The following is a 14,268-nucleotide window of genomic DNA, read 5'->3' as shown; positions in this document are numbered from 1 at the left end:
AAAAAAAAAAAGAAGAAATTAACTCTTCCCTAGCAGAAACCAGGACAATATCCTCCTCTTATCCCATATAATTTTTGTCAGCACCTTCCCTGTTTATCTCTTTTGAGAGATATACACACAATCACTTAGTCTATGGAACACCTCTGTCAATTCTGTCAGGATTTCCTCTCTCATCTGAGTGGTTCTATGGTTATAAAAAAGATTACTCTGTTATCATGTAGATCATGAGAGAGTTTTCTTCCCTGAAAGTGATTTTTAATACTAACTTCAAAAATCCTGAGACTGTGTTAAGTACTTTCAAAACATAATCTATGAATACTATATTGTAACAAGTTAACCAATAAGGAAGAATGGTATTCATCTCCTCAAAAGGTTCTACAATCAAAGTTTAAAAATTCCAGTATTTACATTGTTCAAAAACACTGTTGTAACTGCTGGGTAATGCATTACTGCATCTTTTTTTAAGAAAATCTGTGAGATTTTCTGATCTTCTGGAGTAATTTTCTAATCAATTTTAATATAATTTGCTAAAGAGATTTTTATGTGGTTTAATATTTCAGTATTAGTACACTTCAGAATCCTGTACTCTTAAATAGTTTTCTACTACTCTATTTTGTATAAAGATATTGATAATAATGATATTATCTGTATTAGTACTACACAAATCGTAGCAGGAGTAATAATAACATTAAAAATTAATGAGGCATTACTAGATTTAGCACAAAATTTAATGATCCACAATTTAGGGAAAATAAACCTTTTTGTATTTCCTTTCAGTAGCACTTAATTTTTATTATTAGGTTTTGAATTTAATTTCTTATTTTATTGTTATTTGAGAGAAGGGGGGATCTGTATTTTTAGAGGGTTTAAGAATATTTCTAGTACCTCTACATCTTTTTCTAGCACTACAAACACTGAATTCTGGATTCACTGAAGGAATTAAGGAAAAGAAGAAGGCTGTCTTAAAGTGAATCTTTTTATTGCACAGCATGACTGTAATTAGCAATGACTAAAAAACTTACTGACAGTAGTTGTACTTCAGTGAAGCAATTAAGTGTAAACTTCACTTTAAGTAGGCACTTAAGCATATCTAAAATATATGTTTAGCTTAATCTTGCTGAAATGGATTGTTTAAATAATATATTTCAAAATAATAAGTATATACTTCCAGGATGAACATGTTCATATTGTAAAGGTTAACTTTGAAAAAAGTAACTAAACACTTTGTTCAAGAATATGTTCATCATATTTTTTTGCCATATTTTTAGAGCTTGGACTTAACAAGACGTGGATACAGAGCACACTGGTATTATTATTCTTGTTTGAACTTTCTTCTGACAGAAGTATTTGTTAACTGGAAATTGAGTGGTCAAAAAGAGCAGGGCATTCATCTTTTTAACAGTTATTTCTTAAATGGCAATTACTTACTATCCAGTGTATGTGAAGTTGTTTGCAAATAATTCTGCATAACATTTTTATATAACAGTCTTTGTATTGCTTCATATGGAACTGCTTACATTATTTTTATATCTTAGTAAATGTTATTAATGAAAGCTCATTCTGAATTTTCATCATTCGATTTTTATTAATTAAATGTGTTTCATTGTATAATATTTTGATGTTTTCAAAAACACAGAAACCAACATGAAATATGGTGAATCATTAAAGCAATTTTTTGCATGGTGATATTCTAAAAGGTCCTTTCTCTTCATAGGTATTTGTAATTTTTTTAGATCTTTATGGTGCTGTTGTGTTAAAGTCATTCATTAATTATTTTAATTTCTTTAGGTCAGTTGTTTTTTTGGGCATGATTTAATCTATATTAAAAATTCAATGGATTGTGAAAATCTTGTATTTCAGAAAGTTTTAAGGAATTAATGACTTTGTTATGCATTACTAAATATTTCTGTATGGTCCAAATGGATGATTTATCTCTTGTTATGTGTTAATCTCTGATTTACTGGAGCTTGGCATTCCAGTGTTTGCCTGTTATTGAATGCATTACAGATTTTATGCTAATGTGTACTTCCTGTGATGAGAGCAGATTAAGCTATAAAAAGTACTTCTGTTTTCTTCCAGCTTACGAGTTACAGAACTGCCCCGACCCTCCTCCGTTTTTGAATGGCTATATAGTCAACTCAGATTACAGTGTGGGACAGTCAGTATCATTTGAATGCTATCCTGGATATGTTTTGAGAGGGCAGCCTGTTCTCACTTGTCAACATGGAATCAACAGAAATTGGAACTATCACTTCCCCAGATGTGAAGGTAACTTTCTGGTAGTAGCTTTGCTTCAGAACTCACAGCACTTTCTGATTTTTCTTTATTTGTTTGTTTGCCTGTATATATTGCAGCTTTTGCTGAATAACAGTGCCTTTATCCTAATCTGTAGTGTAAGCAAATCAAGGCATAATATTATGTGCTTTTATAAATCATAAATGTTTCATGAATCATGTTCCTCAGCAGTGATTTATTATTCCTATTAATATCTGTCAGTTGTATTGATTATGAGAATTCGTGATACTGACAGAAATTATCTTAAACTCTATGTGAAGGACTAGTTCAAGAAGATACTTTATTCAAAAGCAGTTAGGTTATTGAGACAACTTTATCAATGTTCTGGAAGAAAATACAAAGTTATCAATGTTAAAAGGTCACTATAAATAGATCTGTAATATTTCTCTTTGTATTAAATATATGGTAAATTTTCAAAATACCAACTAAAAATTGATATAAAAATGTAAAGTGTTAATAGTCAGTGTTTTTAAAATTTTTTTAGAAACCTAGCCAAAGTCCAACACATCATATTTTTATTTTAGTGACACAGATGCAGCATCAAAGGGCATGCAGCCTTCTATCTATTCTTATTCCTCTTTACCCCCTAGAGAAGCATATTTCCTAAAATTCATGAAGGAGGAGAAACAGATTTTTATGCTATAAATCAGTATTTTCAGAATCAGAATCAGAAACAAGAGTAAATAATATATGTTCAGTTTGAAATAACATGCAAGAAGCAAATTAATATTTATAATGATGTGAAGATAAGGTCATTCTTACTTTTCCCTGTCCCCTCATCCATAATTTTAATTCAGTGGTTTTATCTTCATTTTCTAACTCAAAGAAGGCATTCCTTTGCTACTGACATTTCTATAATTCACAATGTACATTTGGCCTGGTTCCTGTGCCTGTCAATCTTTCCTTCCAAGCCTACCCACAGTCATCTACATCTCCTCCACGCAGCTGAGCCCTGAATGCATGCAGCTCCATTGTGTGTGTGGCTGTGTACATTTATAGGTACCATTTCTGACTAAACAGCAGGTTCTTTTCTGTTTTGACTGAGTATTAAGAGTTTTCTGTCTCTCAGCACACTACTTGATTTGTGGAAAATTCATCTGTGTACATTAAAGCTCCACCTAGTACTGCTGAAATGATTGAATAATTGAACATTTTTGAGTTTTTTTTTTCTACAAGGAAAACAAATTGTTACTCTGTTGTCATTTGACAGTAGATCTGAGAGAGAAATCAGTGAAAGAATTAATTCATTTTTCCAGCTATGACCAGTTTTGTTAGAAGTTTGAATGGAAACTTTCTACAGAAGATTGCACATACTTTTGAAGGCTAAGAATCTGTACATGGGAGAAAATTAGATTAATTTCTGCTCATATAATCATAGTAGCATCATGTCCTATACTGATACACTAAGACTTTACTCCTATGCAATCAAGTTGTTCTAGTGATTTACCATAGATGTCTTAGTATAATGTATGTAATTGTCAGTAAATGACTAACTGGGTTTGGGTATCTTTGGGTGGAATTTTAAAACGTTTACTGTCTTTCCAACACAATGTAATTAGGTATAAATGGGTAGGAGAACAAATAGTATGGCATTCATTCATTTATAAATCAACATGTGGTCTATTGTTAGCATTTGATAGTTTAGAAGATTTGATTATACATTTACTGATTTCAAAAATCTGTGTTTCTTCACCCTGTCATTCAAAGTTTAACGTAAAAAGTCATTAATTTAGAGTGATTTGTTTATTCACACTAAAGCTATTTTTATCTTGCGTGAAATCTAACCAGTTATTTCTGTTTAAATTTATGTTTTCTGTGATTTTTAAAGATCTTTGGAGAAAGTCTAGTGACAGCCATGTGTATTACTTTATTAGAGTTTTGTTACCCGTGGCACTTTTTGTCTGACAAAATTTATTGATCTTTCATGGCTAACAATCATATAAGAGCAATTAAACTGTCATTACTGAGATACAATCAATCTGCATTCCTTCTGGAGTATTAGAGAATAATGAAGTGAAAATAAAAAATGTATGGAATCATTAGTACCATTAGTAAACCTGTCAAAAATATAGGCAACTCAAGATATATTTAAATATAAAATTTTAATCAGAAAAATCCTGTATATTAATTAGAAGTTAATATTAGACTTAGGAAGCCTATGCTCTATAGTAAGCATAACTGTCAAAGCAGTCTTAATTATAAACATGGAGTACTGTGGATGTGGAGAGAACAGAACAGATTTCCATTCTAGAGACCAGACAAGCGATCATTGCATGAATATAGGGGTTTAGGATATAGTAAAAAGTGGACTTCAGTCACATTTTCATCAGAACTCCTAGATCTGATAGACAGGGTCAGATGTCCTTGGCCTCCACATGCAACCAGGAATCAGACAGACAGAACAAACCCTTTATTTTCCTTAGCTGGTTTCATTTGTTGGCCACTAAAGATTCATGGTTCAGGAGCAGGTGCCATTCTGTTCACAGAATCACAAACTGGGTCAGGTTGGAAGGCACCACCACAGTGGGTCATCTTGTCCAACCTCCTGCTCAAACAGAATCAACCTAGAACACATTGCACAGGATTGAAAATGTGCTGAATGCATCATACACTACTGATATGGATGAAGAAAGTGAAGTGGTTAAATTCTCCTTAGCCTGTCCTGTGAATGCAGAGATTATTAAAAGAACTCCTTCAAAAAGGGCTACTCATCAACTGGCCAGATTATCTTCTACCACAACAGTATAGCAGCTTTAAACCAGACAGAAATTGAGACATCCTTCTGCATTTCTCAATCCTCCTTCTTTTTTCCCTTTTCCTTTCCTGTTTTTTTCTTTTTCCGTTTATATTTTTTCTGCTTTTCTTTTCCATCACTTGTTAACTTCAAAAAGAAGTGAAGAGGGTCTGAAGGAGAGTCACAGGAACACTGACAATAGTAACATAAGCTTAATGGTAAGAGCTAATGAGAAGTGTTCTAGAACAAGGCTCAGTGCCCATAAATGAGATTAAGGTCTCATTCTAATAGGTGATCTGCACTAATGGCCATATGTCTACTTGGATACATGCTTTTACCCATATTCAGTCAATTCTTCTAAACTGAGACTCAAAAGAGCACATTATCACACATTTGCTCCCCTTGAATAAAGTCAAGCTTTTCATAGCTTTGATTTAGCTACAGACTTCAATCAGCAGGTGTGCACAAATTTGTGTCTCTATGTCCATTTTACTTGCCATAAGGATGATTGGCATACAATATTCAAGTGAATCACCATTAAAAGTTACTCAAACCTGGAAGAAATAAAGCATGATGGTTTTGGACTAGTGAAAGAACAACCTATTTCTTGCAGAATTGTATTCCAGTTCAGCTAGAGTTCAGTTGGATGGAAACATGGAAGACCTCTTTGCTTATTTGTTTTTTAATCTTGAATACAAACAAAAGGTGCCCCTTTTTAAATGGTGTGTGGACTTATTTTCAAGCATTGTATGCAAACATTAGATTTTGATGGATTTTAAGAAATGAAATCTAAAGACATCAGCATAAATTACTTTTAGAAAAGCCAATATTTATTTGAGAAGCAACCAACCAAGGAAAGGCTGCCTTTAAGATTTAGGTTGTCTTGTCTTGTGGAGCTTTAAGAATTTGGTAGCATTTTGATATTCCACTTGCAACATGAAAAACTATTTTCTACTACTAATTTTTTTAATTTGTTTTCTTTTCAGCTCCTTGTGGCTATAATGTAACTGCTCAGAATGGTACAGTTTATTCCCCAGGATTTCCAGATGAATACCCAAATTCCAAGGACTGTACTTGGCTAATTATTGTATCTCCGGGCCATGGGATTTATATCAACTTTACCTTACTTCAGACTGAACCTGTGAATGACTACATTGCAGTTTGGTATGCAGTTTTTTGAAAGAGAAGTGATTTTTTTCTGATTGATTTATGAAGTCTCACTGTCCCAAGCTGCAGATTTTCTTAGTATTGTTCCTTAGGTGATCATATATTCTGAAGAACAGCACAAAACAACCTCTAATGTTACCTGAAAGAAAAAAAAATAAATTTATCATTGTCTGAACTTTTTAAGAATGTTGTTCCAAAAAGTATTTTGAAGCTTGAACTCAGTTATCAATTGGATCTTGTTTGATTATTCTCTAAGTTGAGGCCATATAAGGTCAAAGCAATGTAATAATCCACACTATGTTGAATTATGAGTTCCATGAACATACAGACAACATATGTTAGTTTTTGCAAAACTTTCTGTCATTTTTAGGCATTAACTAATTTAGGCATTAAGTAAGATTTTCTTAAATTTTCTTAATATTTCAATATGCTTGATAGACATACTTTTTATATTTTCTAACCCAGAATTTCAGGCCTTGTACCTTCATGTCTTTAAGCTTCATACTGTATGTTCCTCTTCTATGAATTTGCATTTCTTTCTACACAAACCCATTAAACTTGTGACCTCAGCTGAAGGAAGAGGCCTTAGAGGTTTTTAAATTCTTGCATAAGGATTTACTGCACTCAAGAGCAGGCACAGATGATTCCCAAAGGTGTTGCACATTGCCTCTGTCTAACCCTGGCCCTTACCCCACATACTGTGCAAAGTGATTTCTCATATATGCTACAGATAGTTCAGGAAAAGGAAGGTTTGCACAGAATACAGGACATAACTTAATCCTGTATGAGTCAGCTGCCCTGATCTCCCAGCTAGTGCACTCTTCCCATAGCTGTTGGTGAGGTTTTCTCAGTTTATAGCGATGCACTATTTCTGAACAGCCATTTGATTGCTCTGGTATTTGCATTACTTATAAACTCAAGTGTAAAATATATCATAGATTATCTTGTCTGTCAGGTTGTATATATATAATGCTTGGCTTTTTAGTGATCAAACTGAGGTGACTAAATATCCCTCTGATTGAAAGACAGTGAAAGGTCAAAAGCTAACAGCTTTCAGAGACATTCTAGATAATCTCAAGCCTTCTGGAATAACACATTGCAAAAATTTTTTCATTCAGTTTATATTTATTACATGTAATATACAAAATAGCCAGAAATAAGTGTTGTAGAGCTAAAAAAATAGTTCAGTCATGAAAGTATGGAATTCTGTTTACTTATTCATTCTGACTGTTCAGGCCTGAATGTTCCACATTATGATACTGGAAGTGAATGAAGCCTGATGTTACTGGAGTGTGTTTCTCTTTGGGTGTCTTATCCTACTGTTGAGAAACAAAAAACACACAATTTTTTCCTGGTTTTTTTTCCCATTCTTTTTTCCCCCTTAAGACACACCTTTGAATTTTTGGAATTTATTTAAATGGCAGAATAACTTGCAATTTCCACAATTCTGTGTTTTAACCGTGAGCTGAAGACTTGTAGCACCTTGTTCAAAATGCTGGAAATATGACAAGCATGACAAGATTTCTATTTTCTTGGTTTTCTCTTCTTATGATCTGTACATGAAAATTTTTGGCAGGAACACACATTTAAAATTTCTTGCCACCACTGCATTTCTTGCCCATGTAAATATAAAAATTATTGCAAACTAGCCTGGTCTCTAAAAAAATATCATGTTTGAAGTTGGAAAGAGTATTCTCTGTGGCTAAAATTAAAAAAAAAAAAAAAGAGGAACTCATTTTAAATCATTAGGAAAACCATTTCTTACAAAAATTTAAACTGCTCTCCAGAGAAAAGAGACTGTTAATTTGAATGTAAAGAGCATTAGTTTTCAGCTGACTTGTTAATGTTTTACATTTCAGGGATGGTCCCGACCATAATTCACCTCAGCTAGGAGTTTTCAGTGGAAACACAGCTCTGGAAACAGCTTACAGTTCTACCAACCAAGTCCTCCTCAAATTTCACAGTGATTTTTCAACAGGAGGATTCTTTGTCCTCAATTTTCATGGTCAGTTTTCTTTATATAATTAAAGATAATAAAGATTAATAAATAAATTATAATTTATATATTAACCACAATAATTTAGTGAATTTTAAAAATATTTCTTAACTCTGTGGTTTACTGATTTATCAGGATTCATGGATTTGCTGTTTTGTTTTGTTTGTTCGTTTTTTTGTTTTGTTTCATTTTTTGTTTTGTTTAGTTTTTTTGTGTTTTTTTTGTGTTTTTTTGTGTTTTTTATTTTTTAATTAAATATTAAAAAAATCCTAAGAATGTTAATTTGGTGCTTTTAATGAACTGTGTTCTATCTTTAAAGTTACCCATTACCATCTAATATTAAGCTCTTACCCTTTTAATTACTTTGGCCTATTTATTCAATAAGATTTAACTTTCTTTACTAAAATTATTCTCCAGATGACCATGCCTAGGGCTCATGGTCAGAAAAGTTTCTGGGATGCTATGGTAGGGTTGAACAATAGCATAAGGACTGATACACAGCAAAATACTTTGTTCAAAGTTACATTCAGCACTAAAGGTGGTGAAAATTAGGCATCTAACACAGAAGTGAAAAGCTGAAGTATAATTCTAGTTCTAATTTGGACTGTCACCCAAAATACGTGTAATAAATAGAAGCTTTTTAGCCTTCTGGACTCTAAATTAAAAATATACAATTAATTATTCATAAAGACCAAAGTAATTGTCACAGAGTATCTGAGATATCTATTTGCATGGGGAAGTCCATATGAAATTGTTACGCAGAATTTGAAATGTTTCTCTTGTCTGTACTTTTCTCCTAAAATGAGGTCATGATACATTATCACCCAGTGCACTTAACCAGAGAAGCAAAAACTAAGGTGGATAGGATTATGAATTCTCTGTAAAATACTCTTTAACACACCAGCATTTAATTTTTTTCACTTAAATTTGCAGCTTATCAGCTCAGGAAGTGCCAGCCTCCACCCACAGTTGCACATGCAGATTTGTTTACAGAAGATGATGACTTTGAAATAGGTAAAAAGATAGTATTTCTTTTCCTTTCTTCTGTTTTTACTTGAATTCTAGTTAAACTAAGCTATTTCATCTTCCATCTGAGATTTTGATAAGTTTTTGTTTGAAGGAATTTTTGAGGTTTAACTTTTTTTTCAATACCTTTTTCAGGAGATTTTGTGAAGTACAGGTGCCATCCTGGTTTCACCCTTGTTGGACAAGATATATTAACCTGCAAACTGAATGCACAGTTGCAGTTTGAAGGGTCCTCTCCGTCCTGTGAAGGTAAATATGTACTTGCATGGTGTGTATGTCATTAATGTGCATCCTACATAAAGCATCAAATTTTAGACACCGTCATTTTGTTGATGCTAAAAAGAAAATTTTCCATTTACTTCTCTAATATCTAAGAAATTCACATTTTTTTAATGTATTTGGCCCTAAGAATTTCATGTAGAAATTTTATTCTTTAGAACCAATGAGAAGTGATTTTAACTATTTGACTCCACCATTACTGAAACACTGATTTCTTAGATTACTTTGCAATATTCTATATTGCTTCATATCAAACCAAGGATTTATTTTTATTTTTGAAAAATACTAAAAAATCATTTATGATACTTTCAAATTAAAATAAGAAATTATTCTCTGTGCTTTGACAAATATGGTGACATTTTATACCAGACTTCCATGAAAAAGTTGCACCTGATTTCTTTTCTTCAGCAAAGTTGTATCTTTATATAAATTTAATTTCCTTAATTCCTTAATTTCTGGAAACTAGAATTACTTGGTTTTATTTTTATCCCAGCCTTCCCAGTATTACTGTGGACATAAATGTTGAATGTAATTCCTATTTTATTATAAAACCCTAGCTTATATTTATGAATCATATAAAATATTGCAAGATCACTTAAAAGTTGTGCTTTTAATGACTGTCTTTATAACAGTCATTACTCATAAATAAATATTTGAAAGTACACATGTTGCATTTTGTAAACCAAATTATCTGAAGGGGGTGGAAATATACATTTCTGCATCTGACCAGAAATTCTGTATACCAGACCATATACCCAGTGTTCCATATTTAGCACTGGCCAATAATGATTTTCTAGTGAAGGACAGAAAATCATTGCAAACATGCAGTTAATTAGGGCCTCAACCCAGCTGTAGCTAAACCAGCTAGAAATGTTCTTTATATTTTAAATCCTGTACGGCTGTTTCTTCATTAGAATTATTCAGTTCTATTTTGAACCCATGTAAACACCTTAAATCCACAAATTTTTGTGCAAGAAGTTACAGAAATTATTTATTTATTTATTTATTTATTTATTTATTTATTTAATATTAGAAGTTATTTCTCTGTCCAGCTTTTATGGGAAAAAACAATCAGTAACTCTTAAAAGTTATTCTTTATTCACCATACTTGTATCATGATTCTATAGACCAGAAGATATTCAATATTTTTAATTATTCTTCCCATCCTTCTCAATACCCTGCCCAATTCCTTTTCCTTAGGAGTGATGCAGGATGGATCAGCATTTCTATAAAATTATTTTATCCTCATAGACTTGAAAAAAAAATTCTACTTGCTATGCAATTTGCATAATGTATTTCAAATTAATTTTTGAACTGCCTTCTTGTATTTCTACCTTTTACCTATAATTTATAGTTGTTCGTATTGTCCTTGTTTAGATCAGCTTCATGTTTTTAAAGATACAAGAACACTTTCCATTTCCCTGAGCTGTGCCAATATGTTGTAGTAGTCAAAAAATACATTTCTATGATAGAAGGCCAAGTTCTAGCATATTATATATGAGTCTGATGACATATCTGACAGGCAAGAAAAATCAGTCTGCATGACCACTTCTACATCATTCTCAATAAATGACCTTCAGCGTAGCTGTAATCACAATACACCACAGTTTTCTTACAGCTCCTTTTCCCTTCCTGTCTGAGGACAGACTTTCTCAAAATGTTTTGTACTGTGTTATCTTGCCAAGTATTTTCCAGCATGCAGAGCCCGAGGCACCCATACAGAACATGCTGTCAGTGTGAATGGGTTTATGCCTCACAGTGGTTGAACAGTCGTGATTTCTGTTTCTACACTTGGAGCCACTGCTCTCATCCTATCCCTTTATCCTCTTGCTACAAATGTCTTTCATTTTTTAGTTGCTGCTAGGAAAGTGTAGAGGTGTAAATTAAAGCATGATGGGCAGTGTGACAGCAAGAAATATTCCAGTAGTGGTCACAAAAATTGAGATACTAAAGAGTTAAAGAAATAATGGGTATTCAGTATAAGGTAATATAGCAGCCCAAAACAAATTAAGGAGATAATGTGATAATATTGTCCTAATGAGGTGATAATATTTATGAATAGAAGCAAAATCAAAGATAAGGATATCAAAAGTAGTACTACAGTTAAGAAGCTTGGTCAGGCCTTCCCCAAAAAACCTAGATCAGATTTCTTCAAAAGCCATATTAGGGAATGTATTCCTTAAAACGAGAATATGAAGAAAGTGTTATGCTGCCATGCAGAATTACCTTTCTTATGACAATACCTCACTGCACACAATTGCATGTGACTGTGTAACATAAAGATAGTTATTTCCTGTTATATTTTTCTAAGCATTGCTTCTGTGCATGAATTTATACAAGTTTAACAAATAACATTATTTGGAATTTACATGTACAACAATGTTATTAAAAATGAATGTAAAATAGATTACTTTTGTCCTCCAATATGCCTAAAGCATGTTTTTAGTATTTATTCCTGTTTCATTCCAAGCTATTTTACAGTAGCTACTTTTAAAATTCATGGGATTTACTTGTAAATAATTGATAATCAAATATATTGTGGGGCTCAAGCATTTAATCTATTTTGCAGCTCAGATTTTCTCAGCTGGTAAATTTCACATCAATTCCTAAACTTCTAAATGTGTAGGGAGTTGAATCAACCTGTAATTTAACTGACAGAAGAGAGTCCATGAGGTATCAAATATGTTAATATGTTAGTCAACTGACAAATAAAAGAAACAGTATTAAGAGTAGACTATTGTGGTGGATTGTCTTTGGATGGTCACCAGGTGCCCACCAAGACACTCTATTACTCCTCAGCAAGACAGGAGAAGGAAATAAGATAGAGAAAAACTTGTAGGTCAAGAAAAGGCAGTTTACTAAAGCAAAATGAAAAGTCACATGCAAAAGAAGAGAAAAAAGACAGATATTTTCTTCTTTACAGCAGCAGGTAATATCCAGACAATTTGTGGGAAACAGGACTTCAGCACATGTAGCTGTTGAAAATAATAAGTACACCCTCTTCTTCCTCCTTCATTTTAGCCTTTATTGCTGAGCCAATGTCATATTGTATGGAATATTCCTTTGGTCAGTTTGGGTCAGCTGTCCTTGCTAGGCCCCTCCCAAGTACTGGGAGGTGGTGGTGCAGAATGGTGGAGACAGCACTGATGCTGGGCCAGCACTGCTCAGCAGTAGCCAAATTCCTCTGCATTATCAACTCCTTTGTAGCTACCAATATAAAGCACAGCACTGTGAGGGGGGGCTGTGGGGAAAAATAGCTCCATTTCAGCTAGACCTAACACAAATATGTTTGCCTCAACCAGAGAAGTTTTTATTTAGGAGTATTCTATTTTTAAATGTTATCCTAAAAGGGGAGAGCTAATATTATAGAAAAAGATTGAAGTAGCAGGTTTTGTTGGTTTTTTTTAACCTATTGTGTGCATAGTGAATACAAAATAATAAAACTGTGGAGTTTACTTTCATTCAAATTACATAGGAAGTAAATCTTGGCAATAGGAAGATCTAAAGCTCAGTGTTTAAAAATATTTGGTCACTTCTGTCCTAGCACAAAAGAGGTACTGAGCTGTTTACAGATTAGGACATAATAGTTTTAATTTTATTTGAATTTTCTGCTCTAGGAATATGCTGGTTTTGTCTCAGTACCACAGAGGACTATTCCATATCTCCTTTCACCCTTAGCATCACTATTTGTGTTGATTTGTATTAAAGGGGTACGGGTTTTTTTTCTCATAAACATTATTTCTCCTTTTTTGAAATTGTTTTGTTATTAAAATTCTAAAGTTCAGTAAGTGAATACAATAGAACATGTGGAAGAAAGAATTCCTACAGCAGTTCTGCTGATGTCTTTTCAATCCTAAAAGCAGTCAGACAAAAAGTCAGACACAGGTGGTTAAAAATGCGGTTACCTATATAAAGGATCCTTTATGGTGCACAGCAAGGTGGAATGCATGCCAAAAATGCTCTGAAGATGCATGTGGTAACATAAAGCGGGCACAATTTTATGTTTCACAAATTAGCATAACTGACAAGAATCACCAGTTAGAGACACATGAGACAATTCTTCCCTGGTTTGACCCTTTTTTGAAACTCCCCCTTTAGATACTAACTAAAACTTTTTTTATGAGAAAGTGTCTCAAGATATTTTAACCTTGATTCCCAGATAATTTAACCTCAGTCCCCAGAGGACTGGAGTCTCTAGGAATGTGTTTTGTCTTTCTGTCTAACAGAGTTGGTCCACAAATCTATCTAGTTATACAATAGGCTACAGAGCTACAAATATATAAAGAATATATAAAAGCTAAAAGCCTAAAATCAGTTTGGCATCACTGCATTGATCTATTTCTTGTGTATGTGTGATGACATGTTCAAGGAAATACTATGTCCTTTAAGCTGTTGATTTTTAATATTCACTCACCAAAGAAATGTTCTTAATTACAAAGAAACATCATACTTTTCCTCAATTATGAGAAAGGGGCATGAGGAAACACCTGAAAAAGGTACCTTTTCCCCCATGGTGAATAAATTAGTTTCAGGTCCCTTCTTAAGATTTGGCTGCAAAGAATGAGAATGAGAGAGCTGAGAGCAGTATTTCTCTGTTATCAATAACTTTTAAATTCTTTTGAAATAAATTGTTTTGTTGTTATCTTTTCAAACCTAGTAAACAAGCTATTTCCTTGTCTCTTTCCTTCATTTTTTGTCTCTGATGTCTTTGCAAGAAAAACTAGATAATCCAAGAGAAAAGCAGCTGAAATAAGAAGGCAGGAAAAATAAT

At 32.9% G+C, this 14,268-nt stretch overlaps 1 protein-coding gene across 4 annotated transcripts in view; it reads left to right on the top strand.

Annotated features, from left to right (window-relative positions):
- Positions 1–14,268, top strand: part of CSMD1 (CUB and Sushi multiple domains 1) — a 1,072,055-nt gene that overhangs the window by 960,515 nt on the left and 97,272 nt on the right. For all 4 annotated transcript variants that reach the window (XM_086876027.1, XM_086876026.1, XM_086876028.1 and 1 more), the window contains exons 42-46: positions 2,080–2,268; positions 6,016–6,193; positions 8,056–8,201; positions 9,126–9,206; positions 9,354–9,467. In XM_086876027.1, the coding sequence (XP_086732153.1) occupies positions 2,080–2,268; positions 6,016–6,193; positions 8,056–8,201; positions 9,126–9,206; positions 9,354–9,467 (708 nt within the window). The remainder of the gene's footprint in view (positions 1–2,079; positions 2,269–6,015; positions 6,194–8,055; positions 8,202–9,125; positions 9,207–9,353; positions 9,468–14,268) is intronic.

This window comes from Cyanistes caeruleus, chromosome 2 (assembly GCF_971803275.1).
Source record: "Cyanistes caeruleus chromosome 2, bCyaCae1.hap1.1, whole genome shotgun sequence".
Taxonomy (NCBI): Eukaryota; Metazoa; Chordata; class Aves; order Passeriformes; family Paridae; genus Cyanistes; species Cyanistes caeruleus.
Note: the sequence above shows the minus strand (reverse complement) of the source record. Positions and strands in the feature narration are given on the sequence as shown.